The 26322-nt window shown below is 35.6% G+C and overlaps 2 protein-coding genes and 2 long non-coding RNA genes across 4 annotated transcripts; 3 read left to right on the top strand and 1 right to left on the bottom strand.

Moving 5' to 3' along the window:
- The first annotated feature begins 3336 nt into the window (after positions 1 to 3336).
- LOC129756544 (uncharacterized) lies at positions 3337 to 5607 on the top strand. Its single transcript, XM_055753453.1, has 6 exons — positions 3337 to 4198; positions 4273 to 4427; positions 4486 to 4551; positions 4610 to 4698; positions 4760 to 4865; positions 4932 to 5607. The coding sequence occupies exons 1-6, from the start codon at positions 3345 to 3347 to the stop codon at positions 5033 to 5035; spliced, it is 1374 nt and encodes a 457-aa protein (XP_055609428.1). The 5' UTR covers positions 3337 to 3344; the 3' UTR covers positions 5036 to 5607.
- LOC129756545 (uncharacterized) lies at positions 4859 to 6214 on the bottom strand. Its single transcript, XM_055753454.1, has 4 exons — positions 6011 to 6214; positions 5780 to 5895; positions 5515 to 5662; positions 4859 to 5316 (listed from the first exon to the last, which is right to left on the bottom strand). Exons 1-4 carry the CDS (start codon positions 6078 to 6080, stop codon positions 5036 to 5038), a joined length of 615 nt encoding a protein of 204 aa, XP_055609429.1. The 5' UTR covers positions 6081 to 6214; the 3' UTR covers positions 4859 to 5035.
- Positions 6215 to 10422: 4208 nt separating this feature from the next.
- LOC129758359 (uncharacterized) lies at positions 10423 to 10925 on the top strand. The gene is made up of 2 exons (XR_008739958.1): positions 10423 to 10638; positions 10718 to 10925. It is a non-coding gene; the product is annotated as an uncharacterized LOC129758359 (long non-coding RNA).
- A 9796-nt stretch (positions 10926 to 20721) lies between these two features.
- LOC129752734 (uncharacterized) lies at positions 20722 to 25059 on the top strand. The gene is made up of 2 exons (XR_008738900.1): positions 20722 to 20997; positions 24501 to 25059. It is a non-coding gene; the product is annotated as an uncharacterized LOC129752734 (long non-coding RNA).
- Positions 25060 to 26322: the final 1263 nt, after the last annotated feature.

Below are 26322 nucleotides of genomic sequence, written 5' to 3'. Positions count from 1 at the left end.
ATATGTTTGAGTTTTGGAGAAATATTAACGGGATTCTTATTTTAATTAATATCATTAAGGATAAATTTTTGTTTGTCTTAGAACTTGTACTTTATCTTGAAGTGAAAATTCAGCTGTAAAAATAATTTTATTGGTTTGTATAACATTCCAAGCAACCAAAGGGCACATATTTACTTGAATGAAGGCATTGAAAGTTACATATTGGCTGACAAAGAGAATCAACTACCCGATTCCCATTAGTGAACATTATGGACTCATTAATAAACTTGAAAATTGCAAAAGTGATCAATATGTGCGTTGTATGTGGCTTGTTTTGCCCTTATGGGATTTGTGATCTATATGTACTCATTAACGAACTTGAAAGTTGCAAAAGTTATGTCTACGTACGTTATACGAGACTTAAGTCACATAAAGGGCACAAAAGTGCTCGAAACAGGATTTGGTAAGTTACAAAAAGTGCATTGATGTGCTATCAAAATCAAATCATCACTTCGAGTTTTAGTTTCAGTTAGTACAACATCCAGGCGGGGTCTTGTGGTAGCGTGTTCGATTCTCACCACGAAGGTCGGGTTCGAACCTCAAGCCGGGCAAGTTTTTTTTCAATAAGTAATTTGTTACTTGAGTGACCATTCTGATTCAATATATGTAGGAAATGTAGAGCAATTTGTCGAGTTTGGAATCCGGCGCGGCGGCAGCATGTACAGAACATAGTAAATAATCAAGAGAAGGTGATACGAACCGAAGCCAAGGGTGCAGTTTAGATAGAGAGAGATTTTTTGCTCATTTTGCGATTTTTCGGAAGCTGAATTAAAAGGCCGCTGGAAGCTGAATTGAAGATCACTAAGACTTGTTTGGGAACTTGATAGTATCAATAAGAACTTAAATTTTGAGCTGCATAGAACGTTCTTTATATCAATTATGGGGCTGAGTAAGCGTTTTCGTACCTGTTTTATGGGACTTTTGGTTGCTTGGGTAAGTATGTAGCAAATTCATCAAATACAAAGTAAATACAAAATCTTTAATTTATATCGAGTTTACCGGAGTAGAAAATAAATCTGATTTGAACTGCGATCTTAATCTCTTACTTTTATTTACATGTTTGATAAATTTTCACCAATGTCAAATATTCTTATGCTTGTGGTTAAAACGAATTAGCTTATTACTTGTTATTTTTAGTAGATATAAAAAATTCTTCAAAATCCTTTTTTTATTTTCTAGAAAAATTGTAAATTCTATTCTAGGACTTATATTTTCGAAAGTAAGTATTATGAATAAATACTAACTATTAATGTTAAATAACAAAACCTGAATAATTATAAAGAACCAACATATTTTTTACTATTCTTTATGAATGCGATGTTATACCTTTTCATCTACCAATCTTGGTCATACCCTAGGACAGTTAAACAGAAAAAAAATCGCTTAAATGTCAAATTGGTCTGATTAAATCACCGACCAGTGTGCAGTGTGCAGGTATCAAATTTTGTTTCATTAGAATGAACATTATAAAAACTTTTTTAAAGTCTTTGTGAGAGAGTTTTGCATTGCATAGGTTTACAAATTGCGCCAAACTGAGCTTGCCTTATCTATAACACAATTGTTTTGTTTGTTTAGTGTTTATCATAAACGATTACAACTCTTTAAAAAAATGCTGCAGAGAATATCTATTTTCCTGGCCTAAGTCATACCATGCCATACCTTGCTAGACACCCCGCAGTGATGTCTATGGAATTTATTGTTTTTCAATGCCAAAGACACGTCCCCATTCAACATCTAATAACTTTTTGTCTAATAAGATGCGAAGTTACGATCTTCAACAAAGTTTAAGTAATAACTTTTTGTCTAATAAGATGCGAAGTTACGATCTTCAACAAAGTTGTTCAGCTGAAAATTTCCTATAGAAAATTTATAAATTGGCACAAAAACCATTAGCAGGCTCGGTTTCACAGAAGAAACGCAAATGATGTTGATTTTTCAGTACAAAATATCCAATTTTCCCATACAAACCTAAAAGTTTAAATTTACTTATGAGAAAGTTAAAAATTCAGCAAAATACCAAGGAAGAGTTTTGAACCAAAACGAAGTTTTGAAGACCCTCAGGGTTTAAGAAATTCAAAAAAAACCACAAATCGACTCAGTTTAATGTCACATAGAAGGTTGTTCTAGGTTCTTATGGTAACTTTGATGCTATGCATTAAGAACTTTTATAGCATTCGCGAAAAATTCAATAGCATTGTGTTCTTTCCAAAAATTGAACTTAACCTTCCAAAGCCGTTCGCTAAATATCCGTTTCGGGGAAATATGAGTTGTAATTTGATTTCGTTCTCCTGGCTGTAAATGTTAACCGATTTTGATGATATTATATTCATTGTGTAGGTAATTTATTCTTATTTCTCAACATTTCAAAATAAAGTCGATATGTATTACCAGGTTATCAGAAACTGGTTCAGAAAGTAAAAAGTCCGAAAAATCAAATTTATTTTTTAAATACTCATAACTTCTGAAAGCTTTTCCTTATTAAATTATTTTATTGATGTTTGAAATTGTCAAGAATCCATCTATCCGACAATGTATAGATATGTTGGGGTCCAATGAAAGTTTTTACCGCTATGACAGATCTTTCGGTAGAAAAAAGTCTTACTTTAAAAAAACGACATCCAGTTTTGGCTTTGCTTAGCTGTATTTCATTTCTCAATGAACCGATTTTGAAAACTCAAATTTTAATTTATTGGCGTTAATTTGATCATTATTTTCATAGAACATACTTGGTCTGTTAAAATTACCAGTTCATCAATATATTGGAATGATGGTAAAGATGTTTGAAATGTGCGCTTCGGGTCATATTGACCCGAACGGCTTTGGAGGGTTAAAATGCAGATTTGTAGCTTTTCAAGGGTGCAATAGATGGCATCGTTTCTCGCCATTTTTAAACAGATTTTCTCAATGGGAGCATTTGAAATCTGGCACATCTTTCTCAAGATTTTTTGTTAGTGTTTGTACAAATGTTCTCTGTGTTAAAACCCTTAAACCAGAAACTCAAACTCCCAACATTACAAAGTTCCAACATTCCAGCATTTCAAAGTTAAGTGTCCGTGAATAGAAATAAAAATATCCTTTCTCGATTACGTCATTTTTGTAAATAAATAACGGTACTACAAGACTATGTAGCTTCAGCTAGCTAATTAGCTCAGGGAAACAAAATTTAATTATGTATGTACGAGTCTTGTCACGCTTATCGCTCACCATCTACATTGCGTAAAGAACAATTTCCCATAGGTTTGGCGACTTGAACTGGGACAAGAAAATCAGTTTATTCAGACTTTTTCGTTGGTTCACATTTCAAAATGAAACAATACCAATTTCTGTTGAACAGGCTTACAAATCATTCGCGAAAATTTATAATAAATCTTTTTGAAACTACTTCCGCCCATGGTGTTCGCCACCTGGTCCAACTTGGTGTCCATATAGTGGAACGAATTATTTGGATCACATGTATAGTGGTTGGAATATTTGGCATGGTAGCGTTGTCTCAACGAATTTGGGACCGCTACCAAACATCACCGGTCGTCATATCGATGGATAGAAACATGTACTTCTGGAACACCAGCTTTCCCAGTTTGACCGTTTGTTCCCACCATCGAATTGATGAGCAGAAAGTGAAACAGTACATCCAAGATCACCCGGAAAAATTTACAATCGATGGAGATGTCGAGGATTTTGAAGAATTTGTAATGAAATTAGCCAACGCAACGTATGACACATTTAGTGAAATTCCCATGCACAAAACGTATGGAATCGATAGCTCGGATTATATGGAGTTGATTTCGAATTTGTCCTGGTCATTTCAACCCCAGGTCAGTAGTGGAACAACGTTGTTCCTCTATCTCCAGCCTACGGTTACAGAGTTGGGATTGTGCATATCGGTCAACTCCAGAATAGCGCAGTACAGTTCATATCAATATTGGAGGGACCGACGTTGGGACACAACTGAAAACAATATCCCGAATGTTGTTGTTCATCCATTGGACGGTGAAGTATACGGTCAGTTGATTAAGCTTGAGAGTTCCTACGAAGTTTACTTCCATGGGTACATGGAGGTTCCGGAGATCTCTAAACGGCGATATTCTTTCAAGGATGCCTTCTACACCACTGTGGAGTTGCTGGCACTGGAACTCATTACATCACCAAACGCTAGGGAGTATGATTTTCTAAATTTATTTTATGAAACTTAAGATAAAATTTTGGTCATCTTTGTTACTTTCTAACCAATAGGTTATCGGTTTCGCAGAGAAAGTGTCGTTTCACGCACGAAGCTGAAGTATTACAGTTCAGTCCAGTATACAGTTACAACCTTTGCCGGATCGAATGTCGCATGCGGTTAGCTGCACGAATATGTGGTTGTATTCCACACTTCTATCGCAACAATGGTAGATTTCCCATAGCAGTGTTACTCACATATACTAAATTTTTACTTGTTTTTCTAAGGGAAAGCTAACGCAAAGTACCGGATATGTAATTTTGATGGTTATCACTGCCTCAGAAGGAACTCAGGTGAGAACCGAATTAAACATTTGAAAACTTGAACCAATACTTTCTAATTGTGTTTCAGACATATTATTGACTTTACCACCCAGCACCAATGTCGAATGTAACTGTCTGCCAAACTGTGACGATTCAAACTTTTTCGTACAAGCTTTTGTATGCCATTTTCTTTAATTAGCTGGAGAAGTTCCTGTATGTAATTTGTTATTTTTTTTAGCGTTCAAGAGAGTGGTTCTTAGGAGCAAATCTTCAATGGGGTTTAACTGACTATCCAAAGATGCAGTTGAATAGAGACATCATTTTTGGTTTATCGGATGTCTTTGGTAATAACAATTTTATTCAGTGCTAAAAATATACTAAATCAACTTGTACAATTCGAACCATTTCAGTTTATATCGGTGGTCTCGGTGGTTTTTTCCTGGGTTGCAGTTTGATAACTTTCACCGAGTTCTTGTTCTTTTTAACCTGGCGCCTGTTCAAACGACAAGATTAACTAGTAGCGCCGGGTGTTACGCGATTTGAGCGCAACCAGCTGTTCCTTGCACGTTGCACGCTTTGTTTCGTTGGTCTGGAGCAACTTTCGTAGCCGTACGATTCTGGCAGTGTTGTGATTCTTTTTGATTACCAGGTTCTGTTCCCGTTTCTCCAGGGAACGCTGCAATTCATTCAAAGTGCCTTCTCTCTCATCGAGCTGGTACTCACGCGTATAACTAGCTGCGGATAGTTGATACGGTGAGGCTACGTTGGGACAGGTGATACGGTTGCGGAATTGATCTATAAACCAAAAAAATCAAACTAGAATGGTTCATCTGTGTGTATAGTTACAATGTTAAAAACTCCAAACTCTATCTTCAAAATCTTAACGAATTATTGGATTCTTGTTAACTTGCATTCTTCAACTTCCTTTTGGCAAATGATATATGTATACAGAAATGCTAATAAAAAAGGGATTCTTAGCCACAACTTTTTCACCTTTATTCTTCGAAGTGAGTCGATCGATTGCTGCCTTGTGCTCCTGCACCAAACAACGAAGTTTCTCATGGCGTATATGTTCAATCTCGTGAATAGCGTCAACGCGTTTTTCGTTGGAAGCTAGTTCGGTGAGTTGCAGTTTAGATTCCTAAAATTAACCGAATTTGTAGTGAATGATCTAGTGTCAATATATTAAACGTTAAGTAGCATGAGAAAAGCCACAAAGCGAAATCAATAAAAGAAAATCATGTGTAACCTCACTTACCTCACAGCGTTTCTGTAGCACCTCCAGTTGGCTTTGTCGATTCGAAAGAGAACCCTTCAATTCCAGTATGCGTCTATCTAGTTCTTCCTTCTTTTTCTTCACGGCCAGAATCGTTTCTGAAATGAATTTGAATTTATGCTTCTAAATCATCTGTTATTATTTGGTCCGTAGCTCTAACAAATGAAAAAAAAATGCAAGAGCTTGCCATACGGAAACGACACGTGTTCTTACCGGTCATTTTCGACTTTTCAAGATCGGTTTGTTTGATTTTATCCAAGAAACTGGATTGTCTTGAAGCCATCGCTGTGACACTCGCGAGCAAGTATAATCAAAACACTAAATAAATTGATGTGTAGCGCGTGTAGTTAATTTAGGGCCAGCTTTTCATCGAAGTAAGCTTGTGACGATTTTGACAAGAACGGTCAACTTTGATACCAATGGCGACCCTCCACGTGGGCTTGAGTTGATGTTCCACAGTTAATTTGAGAAGAGAACAGAGAGTTAAAAGAGTTCAACGCCAAAATTGAGATAACGCTCTTTTGACATTATTGCAATGCAAAGAGGACAGAGCATGCTTTAATGTAAACATTCGAAAACTATCACTTTACATGAATTTGAAGATTTTTGTTGACAATGAAAGAAAATTATTGCGTCATTGTTAATTATACATATTCCAACGGTTGTTGAATTTTAAAATTGACTCTGCTATGCACTGTCCCTACGCATAACAGTCCCATATGAATTTCATCGTTGTTTTTTCATCTAACAACGTCTCATAAGAAATATATCCGCTTAACAGTCCCGCATGTGAAATACCTCGGATAGTTTCCTTATTATATTTCTTTCGATGAAAAAATCTTTGATTTATCGCTTTAAGTCATTTAAAAAATATTCAACTCATTTGATGTCGAATTTTGCACACTAATTTTTGAAGGCAGATTAAAATAAAGGAAGACATGTCTTCCTGTGAGAAAAACTATCACAAACAACTAATAGAGAATTCGTTTTCGTGTGGTGGTGCACCGGGGCACTACCGGTAGTGCACTTTTTGCTGTTTTCATGCTCGTTTTCAGGATGAGTAGTCCACTGGTAGTGCACCATAAAGTGGACGGTGGAACACTCTGAAAATATTCGGTGTTGCTTGCGCTCTCACCAATACTATCATGAATTTTGACAGCACATGCTTCCCGATGTAAACAAATATCAGCTGGTTGGTTTATTTCTATACCGTATAAATTGCGTTCGAGCTGTTTTTTTTTCTCTTTATTATCCCGAAGAACGGAAACTTGTTCCGGATTCAATACCAGTGCCGTTTCCAACAGAGGCGGAGAATTTCACCTGAATGGCACGTTCCAAAGCAAACAACGCTTCCAAGAAGAAATGTGCCCAGAAGGCTTGCTGCAATCAGTTCCAGGCGATGCCGAAAAAAAGGAGCAAATCCGAGTGCAAAAAGGCCAAAGGGATCTGGTGGAATCGCCCAAATCGAAAAGTTTTCTTGTTCGGAAGGGTCCTATAAGTTGGTCTCCACAGCAAGAAGCGTTCAGCTGCATCGAAGCTACTCTGCTTCGAGTTGTGCCTTAGGGTGACGATGCTCGGTTGCGCCAAGTCCCGGATTCCCACCCGTTGCCCTTCAAAAATGGTAGTTCGAGACTACACCCGCATAGGGAGCTTGAATTTCGTTTCGGTCTGTTAGCTAAATTTTCTCCCCCGATTTCCGCGATCTGAGTTCGCCAATTTGACTTCCAAGAATTTTTCTTTTGTCATCTGAAAACGGAAATAGGTACTCGAGGTATTTGCGAGGAATAAACGTTCAAAATACCGGAACCTTCAAGCTGGGGTAACTGCAGTCTAGCAGCAGCAAACATAGACCACCCAGAATCAGCTGGTATTGCAGTTATCATCAGAGCCAGAGGCGAATCTACCAAGCAAAATAAATCTGAAATCTTCACAATTCAACATAGTATATAAATTCATGCTAAAATTTTCATATTATTTAAAAGATAATGATCAACTAAAGTAAATTTCATTTCAATTTTCGAAGTCAAACGAAAACAAATACCAGCTGTAATGGATTTTTGACAGCTTGATGTTTTCTGTTGACACTACCGATTTCACGTACACCAACTAAGGTGGGTGCGAAACTCGATTCATGCTCGTTTTCAGCGTGGAAGGTGCAACACTTTCGGGTGGTGAAAACAAATACGGTATAAAATTCATGATAAGGTTCAACTTACAATGTGAAATTCACGATATTTTCCCACAAGTATGTTTCTATTTTTTTAAATGCATTCAGAAATTGACCAATTCTAAGTCTTGGAAAGTAGCTTGATGTGCAAAACGTATTCTGTATTGGACTGTTATGTGAGTATATTTGAAAAACGTCTCGAATATGCTCGCATAACAGTCCCAGAATAAACAAAAATTATGTTTCAAATCTTACCAATTTAAAAAATTTCAGGTCCTACGATTTGTTATGACAAGTTAGAACACATTCCATTAAACGGTACCTATTTGGTTATGCTGAAAGTTATGGTCTGAATTGAAAAACATATTACAAAACAGAAAAAGCTGATTTTCTCGCTTGCTCGGTTTTGCACATGGGACTGTTATGAAAGTAGGCATTTATTTATCGAAAAAAATGGTAACTTCATAGGACGAATCGGCTATATCCAGTCAATTAGGAACATTCTTGACGATCAGTCTAATCCATAAGAAATGATTCTAGTCATCTTAAAGTGGGTTACTTTCAAGTATCACTTTTGCATCCCATTGTCCAAAATTTGGCACTTCTAACTTGAAGGAAATAGCGACTAACTTTTAAGATTTTTCTACGCTATGCAATAGGACGAAAGTATTACGAAACTTTAACAGCAATTTTCTTGAAACATGCCAAACAGTTCATGCGACCTGTTCAAAACTGACCAACATTGTTTTTTTTTCTCAGTATGGTTTCGACAATTCTCTTTGGTGTGTTTGGAGACATCTGGTGGCCTAGTCAAAAACAAAAATTGGTTCTCTTTGCTATAAATTATCTTAACATGCAAATGTATACATTTTTACAAAACTTGATGAGAACTACTTGTCAATTGATTGAATTAAAATGAATTTTATCGTATTTTCTGATTATTTTATATGGGAGCCCTCCCTACCTTAAATGGGAGGGACTCAAAAACTCACAGAAACAATTTTTTACTCAAAAAACTATTTCATCACAAATTTCACATCAATCGGTCCAGTAGTTTCAGAGTTTTTGAAGAACACAGATACAAATTCTCTCTATTTTTGTAAAGATTTCAGCGATTTTTACTAAACTTCAAAAAACGATTAAACAATTTGAACAAAAAAACATACCTTCATTTTTTATATTATTTAGACTATAAAATGATCATTCAAATGCAATCAACGATATAACGTCGACTTCCCAACAAACATTTTTTGCTGAACAACCGCTGAAACATTGTTTAGTTCTAATTTTAAATCAGCTATCTTGCTGAAAGAAGGCAACCCAAATTCAGAGAGAAGCTGCTGTTCAGCCCTTAAACATCGAGATCTGGAGAAATTAATCAGCGAAGATGACATGAAACCACATGAAACGTCAATTGACGGAGCAACAAAAAAAAAAAAACAAAAAGAATGCTGACCGATGTATGTCCGATGTTTGCCAGTTAATTTTCCCCTCCCGTGTTATTTTTTCTTCATTTGAACTTGTCTCGAACTTTGAATCTACGACTTGTTGGTCTCATGCCGCAGAAGGCAGAACCAACCATGCATTCTGCGAAGGAACAGGAAAGTGTCGCTCTTAAGCGACCAAAATATTTCTCAACCAAAGTCAATTTCATATGAAGAAATTGAAATGGCTACGAGAATTAAAATGTAAATTTTCCGGCAATGCCATTTTATCATGCAAAATGAGAAATTTCGAATCATTAGACGATTCACAAGATAATTATGTTGATTCGTCATGAATAACAAAAAGTTTGATATTGCTGAAAGACGCTTTCGAAGCTACCCTTGTACAGCTGACGGTTGTCAAATTTGAAGGTGTCAAAAATGGTTGGACAAAGGCTGAACAAGTTATTCTTCAGCCAATTTTCCCCTACTTTCTATTGGCTGAAATAAAACTTCCTTATACGCTGAAACAGCGCTGAAATATTTCTTTCTTCAGCAAGAAAGCTGAAACAGCAATCAGCAGCTCAAAACAGCATACGATCTGAGAATTGGCGTTTTTAATCAGCAAAAATGTTTGTTGGGTTGCCCCATTTGGAGTTATCGTAGTTCTAAAAGAGTCATTTTTCAACACAAATTGACTTATAATTCCAAAACAGAAACAAATTTTGGTAATCCGTATCACCCTGAAAAGATATATCGAAAAAATTGTTTTTGTAGAACCATCCTAATCTCATGAAAATAAATTGCCGTAAAACTTTCAAATAGCCCAGCAAACATGTTTTATGTATATTTTTCAACAAATTTGTAACACGTTTCATATACATTATATAAACTCGAAAAAAAACAGCATTTACGTACCAAAGTGGAGGCAATACACACAAAACTTTCGGGGCTCCACTTAGCAAAATTTCGCTGTTACTTCCCGTTAGCAAAAATATTTTTTTACTGTTGAGTTAGCAAAAATCTAAATTTACTTGATTTTAGTAATAAAAAAAGTCATTTTACTTGATTTTAGTAAAACGAAGGTTTTTCAGCCGCTTTGTTCACAGACACCAGCCGCCGCGCCAGTAGGGAGAAAAATAAAAAGCTGTCGCGATTAAGTGCGGTTCCGGATGTTCGTTGCTGATGGTTCTTGTGGTGGCAAACTCCACAACGAAATGGTAGCTGAATCGACACCGGATGCTTACAGGGTAAGGTCTGATTTTAAAGTGTTCAGATTCTATAATTTCTCAATTTCTAATTTGTGTGTTTGTTTTTTTTTTCTACCAGGATAAAACCGCAACATGAAGCGCGCCACAGGCCGGTAATGAAGAAGGACCACAACTGGAAATTCAACAAGCTGCATCCGGCAAACACCCCGGTGCTTTCTTTGACGAAGGTGGCATGGCATTTCGCTCGCCAGTAGGTGCGTTCCCAGAATAGGAAAAATGTGAAAAAAATATAAAAAATGTGAAAAATAAATTATAAGTGAATGAAATTTATGTATTTTATTCAATATTCAAACATTCCCCTGATTCTCCAGAGAAAAAATAAAGAAACATGAAATTACGGATCCGGGCAATCTTTTTCTCCGGTTTTTGCTAGAAATTTGAGTAAAAACTGCGGCGGCTAACTTTTGTACTCGTTTGCTAAAATTTTAGTTAAAAAATATTGCTAAATTGATTGCTAAGTTTCTAGCTGGTCAAATTTGAGCAAAATTTTGCTAATTTCCGGCCTCGAAAATTTTGTGTGTATACATACATATTTTCAACTTCCGGCTAAAGCAATAGGAACTATACGAATTGAACGATATTCGACTTCTTATTTGTACCTACTGAAACAATGCAAGAGAGCACAAGTTTTTGCTCTCAACGTATGCGAACCGTTGCCAACTACAAAATTTGCTGCTTCTCTCATTGGACAATTCTTCTAAAAACGTCATCTGAATTTTTGCAATCTGGTTGCAGTGCTGGTCGCAAAGAGAACAAAAAGACTGATCTCTAACTTGAAGCCCACGCGAGAGAACAAATTGTGCAAAATCGTCTTCAAAATCTGCAAACATGACGGACTTTTTATCATATCCGATTTAAACCAACTACAAGTAACCATTCTTACGACCTTTTACTTATTTTGTAGGAATTGCGATTCGCAGTAACGTTATTAACGACTAGAGTTATCATTCCTAATGCGATTTTTTTAAACGATCACACACATATAGGATTTCAGTGAACGTCATATTTCTTTGAAGAGATCTAATTTCACTGAACACTAAGGCGTACATCTTTCAACGATATGATGGCTAGCATCTTAGAAATTCTGACACCAGACACCACCAGCACATAGAGAGTGTTCTATGTATGCAGTGACCGAGATTCGATATCATGACCTCTGGCTTAGAAGACTTGAACGCTATCCTCTAGGATACAGTCGGCGGCGAATGTTATGTTTGCTGGGAGGTTTTTGATGTCTTCGACAAATTTTCATGAATTATTATGTTCTACAATATTGTAGAACAATTTACGCCTTTATCTTATCTCAGTTAGAGCATAGTTTTCATATCTCTGAAACTTTATAAACCACCCTAAAATTATTTCATTCAAAATTGCCGCCTTTAGTTGTTGAAAAAGTTTGTCGAAGAAATCAAATGCATCAAACTGAAGATATGGACGCAGATAATTGTTTCCCGATTGATTTCATTTCTGGATAACTGTGCATTGTTAATATTTCATTAGCTAGTAAATCAGAGGTGTCAAGTTTCCTGATAAATCATCATTTGTCCTGATTTTCGAAACACTGTCCTGAGTGATGTTTCAAACTGTCCCGAGTTTTGAAAAATGGTCTATAAATGTACTGAATTGTTCTGATTTTCAAAAAAATATCTTAACTGTTATTGAATTTAGAGTTCAATTATCAGGATATCGAACAAATCAGTTATAAAATAGTTAAACGCGATAATAATGTTCGGTTCAGATAATATTGAAATGGTGTTTTCCAACTGCAGGCCAGCCAAGATTCTGCTCTTCCAAGTGCATAAATTAAGGGTTATACAGTATCAGTATTTTGCTTTTACTTATGTAGTTTAATCAGAATTTGTGGTGTCCTGAAAAATTCAGATTGTTTCCTCATGAAGTCCTGATTTTTTATAAAAGCGCCTGGCATTCATGTCGTAAATCCACCTTTCCTCCTATACAATAAATAGCATTTCTCTCTCTCACACTCTCTGTCTGTTTCTCTCTCTATGTGTTCTTTCAGTTGCATTTACTTATTCATTCAAAACTGACCTGTTCGGCGTTGGATTCTCCTCGGAAACCGGTATCCACGCCGGTTTTCAACAATTCCGGATCGAACTGGATAACCCGATATTACCGCCAGTGGTCATATGTCTCAAAAGTGAATGAATAATATTGAAAGCAGTAAAAAAATAAACAAAACAAGATCTTTACCGCCGTGTGAAATAAATATACATCAATAGCTCTAAAAATAGAAGCTTCTTATTTGCAGCGTTTAAAGGAGAAAAGACTGTTGTCAGGAACAAAAGATCTTCCAAATGTCCAATATGTCGCAAGTTATGAAAGGAGGAACATATTATAAGATAAAATCTGTTATAAATTTCGTAGTTGTGCACATTTTCTCAAAAACCAATTACGACCATGTGGAAAGCAATTCCATCAATGTAAAGTATTTGATGCAATAATAGACTGGATTAAATTGCAAGCTTTTATTCCGAGTGACGAACGTGAGACAGTAAATGTACTACGCACTACTGGCTAGGCAACTAACAGAACAAAATTCCTTCAAACATATTTAAATGAAACGTTTTTCGTTACATTATTGTAACGAACAACTTAAAACAGATTAATTAAGATTTTATCAATGTTATAAATGTTGCTGAAAGATAGATAGCTGGTTTCCAGCAATTGAGATTGCTGGATTATTTTCAGAAACAAGATTTTTTGGCAGCTTTGTGCCAAATTGTTGATCATTCGCCACCTGAAAAAGAGTTTTGTTTAGTATTTTTCATGGAATATCTACCTGTCCAATAAAAACTCGCCCTTAACTTGATGTCTGGTTGCTAGAATATAGAGGAAAATAAAAATAATTGTATTAAGCGCGTGCGAAAACTAACAGACTCCAATTTGACAACTCGATTGCTGATTTTCCAGCAAACTAGACCAATTGCTGGAAAGTTCAACAATTTGAAAACCGATTGCAGATTTTTCAGCAAAAATGACAAGAACACGATCAAATGCTGGGAAATCCAGCAAATTAGAAAACCGATTGCTAGTTTACAGCAAAATTTTTCATTGCTGGACGTTTCCAGCTTTTTTTTGCTAGATATCGAGCCAAAAGTTTGCTGTGTTTATTCTGTTAGGCTCTATATCTCTATGTTTCAAATTATTTTAGATGTTATTTATTTTCATTTATCGAAAATCTTCTTTTCCACTACCATTATTATGCTAAGCGTGAAACTTAACATAATGCGCTACTCAACGTTAAAATTGAGTCCTAAGCTAACTTTAGCCGTTTCTTGTTGTATTCCTTTAAAATTACACAACTACAGGATTTTTTAAAATAATTGTTTTTGTGTACAAATCCCATCGAGTTGAACCAAGCTCCTTTCAAACTTAACTCATGGAAATAAAATACTGTATAAGACAGGTGGAATAATTTTGCTACTAAAAGTTCTATCCCGGAATTATATTTACAATGTTGCATTTGAAAAGCAGGAGAAAGAAAACAACAAGCTGCTAGGCAGAAGTTCAATAATCCCAAATGCACTCAATATTTACTGTGAATTATAAGTAGTTACCAGTTCTGATGACAAGTGGCTAACGATCGAGAGTTAAACTAACCGGATCGATCCGGTTAAACACTCTCAGTATCACCCACCATTTGGGGACCTCCTTTTCGCCTTTTTTTTGTTTTGTTTGGCGTGATCACGCGAACAGCAGCTGATTTTCGGCAATGGAATATTCCCAAAACGTTTAACAGTGAGCGGTTTGCAAACTTATGAAGGATAAAAATTCACTGGACGTTGGAATGGCAATCACGTTAACAATTTTGAATAGTTTATTCGAAACTCGACAAGTATTAATCATAAATGCCGGGTAGTCTGTCGTCGTAAAAGGTATTTCATAGCAGCCAGGTTCCGCTTGATGTGGGTTCGAATCCCATTAGTAAGAAAATTCATCAAATGTTGATTTTCTGATCTATTTCCTGATATTTCAAAGCACTACGAAGATTTCAATTTTCCACTAATTTCATTGCTTCAAGTATCGAGGAACTTTAAAATAAAAGTAATATGAATAACGTCAGGTACTTAATTTCTTTGAAGTGTTGAAAATTCTGATCATTATGAGCTTAATTTGAAACATGCTCGTAATAGCTTTTTTTCGTAATAACACCTAAATTTTCAGCAACGTTGACAAAATTAACCACAGTGTTATTCAGCAAAAGTGGTGGGTGAACTGAAGAAGGTGGATGTCTTCCAAAGAGCAAGGCTTTCGTTTTAGCGGGATTGATCGGTAAACTGTTTTTCTTAGACCAGTCGATAAGCTTCGCAAGTTGATTATTTAATTTAGCGTAAAAATCATTCACATCAAAGTTTCTATTTACGCAAAGGAATACTTGTACATCATCGGCAAAAAAGGGAATAGAGCAGTGTTCTAGGACAGATGACAGGTCATCAATAAATAGCGTTAAAAATAGGGGTCCTAAAATTGAACTCTGAGGGACACCCGATTCGATGGTTTTGCTACCAGAAAAGCTGCCATTGAAAAAGACAGTTTGTGAACGACCTTCTAGGTATGATTGTATAAATTTAACAGCAGAACTGTGGTCCACTATTTTTGAAAAATATACATTTTATGAAATCTAAGTAAGCCATCTTTTGGTTTTGCTTGCTTAAATAATGTTCTGCACGTCAGCAAAGATAAAGTCACTTCAAGATAATGGAGAAGGCTTTGCCACAACACGAACAATCATTCTTCTATCATTCTTCAATGTTGGCGACGCCATCTAAAGAGTTCATGCAACAAGATACATGCATCTAACCATGGGAACCAATGTTTGTAAAAACAAATCAACATAAAATCTATATCTGATGACAGAACTAAGATCATAAGCGTATGAGCATATTTTTGTAATGTACTTTAGGTCTCCCACGGATGCAATTTTTCGGGTGCTTGTTTAATTATGTAAGTACATTTTTCTTGGCTAGTTAAATAAAAGAAGCATATGATACGTACATAAGTCAACAACATATAGAAAAACATGCTTACGCAAAGCGACGACGCACGCACAACACACAGCTGAGATATTTAGAGTCACTCACGTTTCCCATGGCCCACGTTACCCCACTCTCCCCTAAATATATGTGTACATAAAACAATCTTGCACCTAAACAATGAAAATGTTGAAGTGGAAAAATGTTCTACCAACTGTATACATCGTGGTCTCAATCATATCACATTTTTAAATACGTATAGTACATTTACAATTTACCATTTACTATAAGAACTCCTTTTCAATTGGTGACTTTAATTAAACCTTCTTCTTAGACCATCTTCAAGGATTGACCTCTTAAAAGATACATCAAGCTGTAATTTAACCCACATTTTTTCATTGCAACGGAAGCACAGAGACGGAAGTTTAGTCTTTTAGATTTATTACTAACGGATTCCACAGAGAGTGTTTACAGGTTTAGTCAGATTTATCTTTCTGGTGTATACAACCATGATCTTATCGTACTTGAATTGAAGCAAGATCATGCTAATGGATACTGTTTCCGTGACTATTTAAATTATGATCAACAGGCCCCTTTTCAAACTCTCAATAGCATGAATTGGAACTTTTTCTTTAGTATAGATGATTCTGATATGCTAGTGGAAATATTTAACTCATTTTTACTCTCGCTGTTTGATACTTATTTCCCCTTTTTTTTTATTTTTTTTTATGTGTGAGCAGGGAAAAGCCCCTGGGAGTGGAGCTAATTTCAAGCCACTTCTCCCAAAGGCATAAAACCTCCTCATCACTCTTTTATTTTCTCTATCTTTTTTGTAATGTTTTCCGAATGATTTGATTATACAATATTTTTACATTTTCTTTTTTGATTCTTAGATTGATTAGTTGTAAACAGTTTTCATAAGATAGTAGTTCGGCTGGTGGCGGTGGTGGCGGTTGGTGGTGGCGGTTGGTGGTGGAGGCGGTGTTGGAGGCGGTGGTGGCTGGTGGCGAGAAGATAAGAAATATTTGGACAGGCATTAGTTTGACGTTAGATACAGGTCACTAGCGGTTTACGCGAGTGATGAAGATCCAGGAGTTTGATGCGTTCCCAGTGAGAAAATTCTCTTTTAAGGGAACGCTGGCTGTCAGGTTACCGGAAACCGGACTGTTGGTTTAGTTTACTGGATGTATGTATCTATGTTAGCTTTGGTGCGTCGCTTGATGAGATCTTTGAATTTGGCGATGTTTCTTTCCGATCGTATGTTTTCAGGTAGTCGGTTATAGCAAGTCTTGCCGTAATATGGGAATGCTTTTTTGGCAAATTCGGAGGTGGGTTGTCTCACAGACAAGCTACTTTGGTTTCTCAATGGATATCTGTGATCGGGGCGGTCGTAAATTTGATTGTGATGAGCGATTGGGTTATACAGATGATTGTGAATAATAGATACAGCTTGCATTTCCCTCAATGCATTGATTGGAAGAGTAGATTTATCAGCTTCGATGTACAGATTCTTGGTCGGATATAATCTAGGACGCTTGTATACAGCCTTTAAGCAACGGTTTTGAGCTATCTGTAAGGGTTTCAGCCTTGTTCTGGTAGCAGCTCCCCATATAAATATCAAGTACTGAAGTTTAGATTGAACAAACGCATTGAAATTAAAAAAAAACAGCGAAAAAATGCTTGGTTTAATCGTGATATTGAAATAGCAATAATCAACAGAGATTTAGCATACAGAACTTGAAAACAATCTAAATTAGCCGAAAACAGATTAAAATTCAAACGATTACGCAACAGGATAAACACATTGATAGCAAACGCAAAAATTATGCATGATAAACTGAAATTGAATACTAGTTTACCCGCTAAAAAGTTCTGGAAGAATTTGAAAAGTTTTGGCTTGAACAATTCAAAGGAATCGCCAGTTTCTACTGACTTTTCTGCAACAGAAGTGAATAATTACTTTTGTTCAAATTTTTCATCCAATAATAAGTACGAAGAAATTTATATAATAGTTTATATAAATAATTCTTCCTTGTATGCTCTCGATCTTGAGCCATCTTTTTAATACTATTATCAGAACTTCTAAATTTCCCTTCCAGTGTAAAAAAGTTAAAGTTGTACCAATCCCGAAAAAATCAAACAATCTCGATATTACCAACTTTAGGCCAGTTAGTTTATTGAGCTCCGTTTCGAAGTTTTTCTAAAAATTAATCAAGCATCAAATTTCTGATTATGTTAATCAACATAGATTATTATGTAACAACCAATCAGGTTTTAGAGCAAATCATAGTACTGAAACGACCCTGATGAAAGTTCACAATGACATCGCCATCTCTCTTGATAAAATAAGATTAGCTTTCCTGCTACTTATAGATTTTTCAAAAGCTTTTGATAGGGTGTGCCATAAGAAGTTGATTGAAAAATTTAGGTCAAAATTTACTTTTCCTGGATCTGCAGCTAAAATGATTCAATCATACCTTCAAGGACGGGTCCAATCAGTTTTAACAGATGGTTGTTTCTCGATGTTAACTCCTATTGAGTCTGGCGTACCTCAAGGATCGATTTTGGGACCAATGCTGTTTTCTCTCTTTATAAATGACCTGCCATATTTTTTTAAAATACTGTAGCGTTCAGATGTTTGCCGATGACGTACAAATATTTTTCTGTTCTGACAATTCGTTATCAATGGAAGCTGTTGGTGATAAAATAAATTACGACTTAGAACAAATCAATCAAGGGTCTGTTCAGAATTTACTACCTGTTAACCCAGCTAAAACCAAGGCTCTATGCTTCAGTAGATCCAACAGAATTATTGACACCCCTACGCTTTATCTGGCAAATTCTGAGATAGTTTTCACCGATTATGCTGAAAATCTTAACATAGTTTTTAACCGGGAATTGTTATGGAACAGGCAAGTCAATAAACAGTGTGGCAAAATTTAAGGATCTTTGAAACAGTTAAACATCACCACGGGGAACCTTGATGTTGAAACTAAATTAAAATTGTTCGAAAGCTATGTTCATCCGTTATTCATTTATGACGATTTTGATTTATTCAAATCGTTCTGTTAGGTCCATGGACAGACTCCGTGTTGCACTGAACTCATGTGTTCGTTACGTTTACAACTTGTCTAGATATTCCAGTGTTTTCCACCTACAATAAAAATTATAGGCTGTTCATTCAAATTTTTTACAAATATAGACCCTTTGTAGTTATCCACCGAATACTTCATAAAGATGCTTCACATTATATCAAAAGACTTTTTGTTCCTGTGAGAAATTCAAGAACACTAAATTTAACTATTCCATCGCATTGCTCGGTTTATTTTAATAATTCCTAACCTAACCTGGAATAATCTTCCTATACAGATTAAATCCTTAAAAACGAAATAAGAATTGAAAAAAGCTTCACTTATGAAATTTGCATCGATAAGACAGTGATCGGTTATTTTTATAGTTATGTAGATATGAAAGTTCGTCAGAAAGGAAGTATTGTTCAATATTTAAAATTACAAGTTAAAAACCTAATTGTAACAAATCAAAAAGAATGTACAAATCTTATGTTAGGTACATGAATAAAACAAATTATTATTATCATTAAAAACCAATATTTTCAGCAAAAAAAACCTTAGTTTGAAGCTAGCGGAGAACCGGACATGTTTTGGTTGTGAAAAATTGGCATTGTAGATCCGCTCCTGGGAACTTTGTGTACTTAAAAAAAAAAGAAACAAAATCGGGCGTTAAACCACTTTAAACAGTCAATGGTTTTGATTGGACATTGACAATGGACATTCACATTGGACAATCGACATTCACGTCAAAAACTCGACGTGGTCAGGTTCAAAAATCGCGAAATAGTTGAAAATGGTCAAAAATCGACCGTGTGCAGCGTTCTCAAATGTTTCCGTGAGATGCATCAGAAAAGCGTCATAGTGGAACTAAACATCGGAAACTGCATTTGAAGGTGTTTTGAACGATCAAGGCAAATCCAGTTCAGTCGGACTATGACATCGCCAAGAAATTCAATGCCGACCGGTGCACCGTCAGAAGGAGTCGTCTTCGCGAAGGAATACGATCTTATCGGGACAGTAAGCAACCAAACCGGACATTGAAGCGGAATGTAGTAGCCAAAGAACGTGCCCGAAAGTTATACAACAAAGTTCTAACGAAGTACGGCGGATGCATCCTCCCTCATGGATGACGAAACGTACGTGAAGATGGATTATGGGCTTCTTCCAGGCTAAAAATTTCATAAAGCCACTGGTCGGCGTGATGTCCCCGGCAAGTTCGAATTCGTTTCTGCCGATAAGTTTGCAAGAAAGTGTTTGATCTGGCAAGGTATTTGCAGCTGCGGACGATAAACACCGGCGTTTGTGACAAATAAGACCGTGCACTCCAAAAAGATCATGGAGGACATCCGTCTATTAGATCTCACAAAGGATCAGTAAAGTTTTGGCCAGATTTGGTAAGCTGGCGCTACAGCAAAGAGGTACTACAGTGGTTTCGAGACAACGGGTTAATTTTGTCGAAAAGAACATCAACCCACCCGACTGCCCTCAATTCCGCCCCATCGAAAAATATTGGGCAATTGTCAAACAGAAGTTGAAGAAGAATGGTAGGACGACTCGGGATGCAACAGAGATGAAGAGATGGCGGAACAAAATGGCCGCTGAGGTCAGCGAACAGGGACGTCCAAACTATGATGGGTGGTATTAGCCGAAAAGTTCGAGATTTGATCAAAACCACATTGGAATAATTTTTGTGTTATTTTTTTTTAAAGTGCAGTGAAAAACCTACATTTTGAGTACATACCATTTTTATTTCGTATAGAAAGCTCCGAGATAGACCCGTTTTAATGCGTCCAGATTTAAGCTTTACTTAAATACTTTTTTTTAAATAAACTGTTTTAAAATGTTTTAAACCCATCCGAAGGAACTTTTTTCCCGCTGTGCACATTGGTTCCGAATATCTCAAATACTCATCTGCAGTATTTGCATAAATACAACTATGAGGTTTACCTCACGGATAAAGGGGGAAATCATACGAAAACCAGTTCCGCTCGCGTTTGTCGCCGCTAAACGCGTTTACGTACTCGGTCTCGGTATTCAGGTATATATCGGTCTTCGGATGAACTCGGGCCGTTTCGAGGGTATAAATAGGACCTGGAAGCGAAGCCGCCGTCATCATTTCCAAACCTTCGGCGGTCGAAATTTGTGTTCGAGATTTTTTCGGAGTGAAAAGTCTTGTTTGTATTTTATTTCTTTGTAACCGTGATAACAAAAATATTGGTGTCAATGTTATTGGTAAAGTCGGATTCGGCGTTGAAATTCATCCCATCTGTAAGGTAAGCATTTCACGGATCAAGGAACCAGTCATGCGTCGTATTTGCATGCAAGGACGTCACGATAGCAGTAACGTGTTTTTCGAAAGCCTGGCGATCTGGATCGCAATGTGATACATAATGCTTGATGCATTCTATGCCTAGAAATATTATAAATCATGTGCACGACCATTGCAAATTTATCAGTTTAGACATGATGCATGATGCAATTTCTACAAACCTGGCGTCATCCACGACGCCTCTAGATACGTTACTTACCTACAAATGTGTCAATAAAAGAAACCGGAATGTCTGGATCATTCTAGATGTTCTGTCACGGAAATTCGTAAGACGTAGATTCTATTTTACGGATAGTTCTGTCCGGATTATCAAGAATGTAGTTTACGATCTTTTACTGTGATTAACACTGTATGTTTATAAGGGAATTAATTTACATGAATTAACTATACTCAAGTGTATCTGAGTTTTTTTTTTTTCAAAACGTAGAAAAACTTAACTAGGTACCTACGTTTTGTAATTCCAAATTGCTTGCTGAAAGCAGGCCAGACACAATTCAGAGCTTATTAATTTAATGTTGCGTTTCTATGGTTTCAATGAATTATTGTTTTAAAGGCTCTTTACGTCCGTGGTATGGGTAGTTAACATTTTTTCCTTCTAAGCCAAACTTCATGAGATCCTACCTTGGTCATGGCAAACAGCCTACTTTTCTGTTACCTAAAGTTCAAAGGACTGAGAAAGCCAACCAAGATTCACATGTTTGAAGTAAGCCAGTAATTTTGGCATAGCAGTTAGAGCTCAAGATTTCTGGTTCATGAGTTCTTGGTGGCCAAATTGTTCTTTGGCTGAAGACCATGCCAATTTTGAGCTCAATCGATCAAATCTAAGGGGTTGCTCGACGAGGCCTCGATTTGTTATGCGAATTTGCCATGATTTTTTTCTAACGAAACGGCACAAACTGCTGTTTTGACATGATGCAACTTAAAAAATTAAAGATCGATTGTTCTAAAAATGTAGTTCAAATGCTTTTTGAAAGGTTCTACACAAATGTTTTAAAGGCCACAAGTTATTATAAGCTACTTATAACAAATTTCAAACCGCTGTTTTTTAACCGAATTTAGCTCCACCTAAACTAATTATTGGTAGCTCGTAACGACTCTTCAAAGCATTTATGTAGACTCAATTAAGCAAATTTGTAGAACACACGGTCTCCAAATGTTCAAATTAGAGCCAAAAAAGTGATTTTTGAGTTGGAACAATGGAATTTAAATTATTTGTTTTTTTATTAATTCATTTTTAGAACATTTCACACTAGGTTTTTTTGAAGTAATACTCTAAACCATGGGTGGCCAACATTTTCAACAAGGGGGTCAAATTTTGGAGAAGAGAGGCTGGCGGGCCACACCATTATTTTTTTTTAAATATTCAGAGCAAATAAATTAGTTTTTGTTTTTATTTGTTTTCATTTGTTTTCTCAAAAGTATTTAGGTATGTATAAAATAAAGATTAATAAGATTCGGTACAGGTTTCTATACTGTTTCTATTTGGGTTGATTCAAAAATATTTTGAAAAATTATTGACAGCTCGTTTCTCAGACCATATTATTGTTTTTATTACTAAATTAGAAACATTTTACGACTAAAATAGCATTTGTGTTTATCCAGACTAAATTCAATACAAATATATGTTATATGGAGCAATAATTGTTTCAAATCTATTAGTTTTAATTTAAGGTTTAAACTTCTGTTGGTTCAATTTGTTGCAGGAATGTCTAATAGTGTGAGAATCCCAAAGAACATTAAAAAAATTTCATGGTCTTACCATTTTTTTAAATATTGAAATTCTGATTTTATACTTAAGTGAACTTGCTCTAACTTTTCCTTGAAAAAAAAAACAAAGAAAATGATGTGATGATATGTATCAACTGTGAGCGTTTTGAAAAAAATGTCAACTCACTTCTGCGTACTGCTTTACGAATGCCCATTTCAGATGTCGTAATAAAATCGGCAGCGCTGCATAAAAAAATGAATGATCAGTTATTCTTTTGCATACCGAGTTGTTCAAAATTTTATTTTAAAATTATTAATTCAAAAATAAACCAGACCAGTTGAGTTTCAAAACTGAACTAACTTCAACAATTCAAAATGCAGTTTCAAATATAATGCGTACCTACTATAAATTCGTTTGTTCAAACAGTGACCGTGCTTGTAGAAACATCCGAAGAATTCTTTTTTTTAATTTGACACTATTCAAACAGATTTTAAAAATTTGAAAAGGTATTTGATGTAAGATTTTTCCGTAGAAAAACTATATTTGAACTCTACATAACTTTGTAATTTTTCAGTAGATATTATAAAATGGCACATAAAAACGCATTGAATTTCAATAGCAATGCAAATGGAAGTTCTGTGCATGAGTCAAATATACTGCCGTTCTAAGCAAGAATGTCCCATGTGACTTTTGGGTCATTTTCACTTTTTTGCTGCAACGGTCTCTTTTAGTGTTAACTTTCGAATAAAAACACAAACAAATATACTTTGTTCTGAACTTATACGAAATTTTTATCAAGGTGGTTGTCTCTAGGTTGATAGTTCTACGCAAGAATGTCACACTAGAGAAAATTTTATGAAAAATGCAAATTTTATCAAAAAATTCTCTTAAGATGAGTTTAACCTGTTGAATTTGATGTTATTCACTGAAAAGAACACTAAAATAGAGGGGGGAGGAGGAACGAGAAGCCTTGAGTGTTTTATTCAGAGAAATTTTCACTAAACACTTTTCGGTAGGCACTACTTACAGGATTCATACTCAACTATACATTTTTATCAACAAAGAGGAACGTTTTTCTCAAATGACGGTTTAACATGAGTTTTTGGGAAAAAAAAGAAACTATACGTGCTTTTAAAATGATAGAAAAGTTGTAGCCGTGTGATAGTTTTTCGTAGAACTAGCATCGGCATGCGTTCTGATTCTACGCAAAAGTGTCATACGGAGCATTTTTGGCTCTAATTTGCTGTTTTTTTGTAGGAAATGTAATTGTTTTTTGACATAAAACATTGTAGAATGATTAATTTGAACTGTTCACTACGAAAAAACTATCGGTGAATCTTTAGTTTGAGAGAAAAATTGAAAATATTGCTGATATTTCAATCGCGTTTTTCTCGTTTGCACGTTTTCCTACATGGGACAATCTTGCTTGGAACAACAGTATAGGAAAATTAGAAAAATATACAGGTTTTTCTCCCACTTTTGTTTTATGCAGATTTCGATAAACTTAACATAATACTTAATAATAATTTGATAAATAATACAGAAACCATCAGAAATCTCAATTCTTAAAAGGAACTAATATTAGAATGTGGTCATTCTGGAAAAAGCTTCGCGGGCCACAAAAAGACATCCGCGGGCCACCCATGCTCTAAACAAATTATTTCTTTGATAATTGTTGAATACAATTCGTCCGACTATCTTGAAACAACTAATCCTATTATCATTCTATTTTCTTGCAGGCTAATCAACAACCTTAGCCTTCGCAAAGGTAGCCGCACCGGCAACTCGGGAAATCCGCTGGAATTTCAAGTGCTCACACAAATTCAGTACGTACCCTGAACACCGCCGCTGTGCCGTTTTCCGCCCAGTCCCCCACCCAAATTTAACAACCACGACTCGGCCCGTCTAGATCCTGAAACCTTCCAAGGACACTCCTTTCAAAGAGCACAAGTTGAAGAGAAGAAACTCAAAAAACCACCGAAAATGGTACAAGAAAAGTGGAGCAAGGCCGCTGGCCATCAGACCAACGGTTCGACCACCCATCGGCAGCCGGAGAAATTTGGTTCTACTCAAAAATCGAACATGACCGCTCCGGGGTCCACGTTTGGCAGCATCAACAGAACGGATAACCGGAGCCAGTCGTCGGGCGGAAACAACGCATCGGCCTGGGGACCGCATTTCAAAAATCGCGATCATTTTATCAGCATGCATTTCTGTTAATCGATCAGTATTCTTTTTTTTTCGTTTGATATTTAGTCCCTAAATTCATAATAAACAACTTTTTGAAGACAACGAAAATGTTTTTTTTTTGGTCATATTTTGGTATACCGTAAACTTAGATCACCGGGGTAAACTTTGATAAAATATCTGAAAACTGTTTTCTAAATTTGAAATCCTATAAATTGAGTTTGAAATAGGTTAATTTGGTTTGTAGTTCGAGATTTTTTATATTACTTAAAATGTAATTTTAAAGTTTTAAAATATCTGTTTTTTCGAAGGGACACAAACAAACACCTCTCCTGATAAAATGATAGCATTGAGAAGCAAATGGGTTGGGTGAATGTTTTACTTTTTTTCCTTTGTATAGGTATAGTTTAAGTGTTTTGGATATGGACATTCTGTGATAGTTTTTGGATGTTTAAAAAAACGGACATTTTTTTATAAGTAAGTCTGAATAGAACAAATGGCTGAAAACCCTATATATAAAATGGTTATGTTTGAAGAAAAAAAGAAAATGGGAACGCTGGGTTAACCTAGGGAATTGCATGAAGTTGAAATTTCATTTTTTAGGGGCTCAAAAATATTGAGAAGTGATTATAATTTTTGCCCCTAAATGTATGCACCAACATTGTCCATCTTTTGAGTATAGTTGTTTTTGAAAGAAAACGTTGAAAAATTCAATTGAGCCCAAACAAAAAAATACTGTTATGATGTTTTAAGCCTTCTGTGCTAAATGGCATTAAAACAATAATTTTGAAGATGTCGAGATCAAATTTACACCGAAACATGAATTCTGTTATTGTAACAAACATTTAGTTATAGTCTCTAACGTCTTTTGAATATTCTGCCAAGCCCAACAGCAACCCCTTCCAAAATATTCGAAAATAAATTAAAAAATTAATCAATGTTCCCCCAGTTTACGGTACTTTCTTGATTCAAACGTTTTGGCCTGCTTCAATACTTTACTAAAACTATGGTCAGTGCTAAAACTTCATATCATTTTTATTTTAAAAAAAATCCAGATTTTTGTATTTATTTAATATTTATCATCTTTGTTTAAAAAAGAAAACAAAAAAAAGTCCACATCAATTTTCATCGTAACTTCGGAAAATATACGAATACACATAAATTACTTAATTTTATCTTATCGGCCTTATCGGTGAAACGAGATGTCCTTTTTAGTAAGGACATCTGAAGATAATGATTGTTTATCTTTTATAGACGGATAGAAAGTTATAGAAAAAAATAAAGATAGAGAAAATGGGCGGGTAGAATTTATTTAAAGCATTTTCATCACATACCTAATTTTTGTTCCACACGGGCCTACATGAAGTGATAGAG

Source organism: Uranotaenia lowii, chromosome 3 (assembly GCF_029784155.1).
Source record: "Uranotaenia lowii strain MFRU-FL chromosome 3, ASM2978415v1, whole genome shotgun sequence".
Taxonomy (NCBI): domain Eukaryota; kingdom Metazoa; phylum Arthropoda; class Insecta; order Diptera; family Culicidae; genus Uranotaenia; species Uranotaenia lowii.
The sequence above is the reverse complement of the archived record's forward strand: the minus strand, read 5'-3'. Positions and strand labels throughout refer to the sequence as shown.

What these genes read in the sequence shown, in the direction of transcription:
- LOC129756544 (XM_055753453.1), top strand. Translation starts at nt 3,345, where the DNA reads ATGAAACAATACCAATTTCTGTTGAACAGGCTTACAAATCATTCGCGA. An exon ending in ACATCACCAAACGCTAGGGA is followed by an intron (nt 4,199 to 4,272) that starts GTATGATTTTCT and finishes TCTAACCAATAG; the next exon opens with GTTATCGGTTTCGCAGAGAA. An exon ending in TGGTTTATCGGATGTCTTTG is followed by an intron (nt 4,866 to 4,931) that starts GTAATAACAATT and finishes GAACCATTTCAG; the next exon opens with TTTATATCGGTGGTCTCGGT.
- LOC129756545 (XM_055753454.1), bottom strand. Translation starts at nt 6,080, where the DNA reads ATGGCTTCAAGACAATCCAGTTTCTTGGATAAAATCAAACAAACCGAT. An exon ending in TGAAAAGTCGAAAATGACCG is followed by an intron (nt 5,896 to 6,010) that starts GTAAGAACACGT and finishes AATTCATTTCAG; the next exon opens with AAACGATTCTGGCCGTGAAG. An exon ending in ACTCACTTCGAAGAATAAAG is followed by an intron (nt 5,317 to 5,514) that starts GTGAAAAAGTTG and finishes TTTGGTTTATAG; the next exon opens with ATCAATTCCGCAACCGTATC.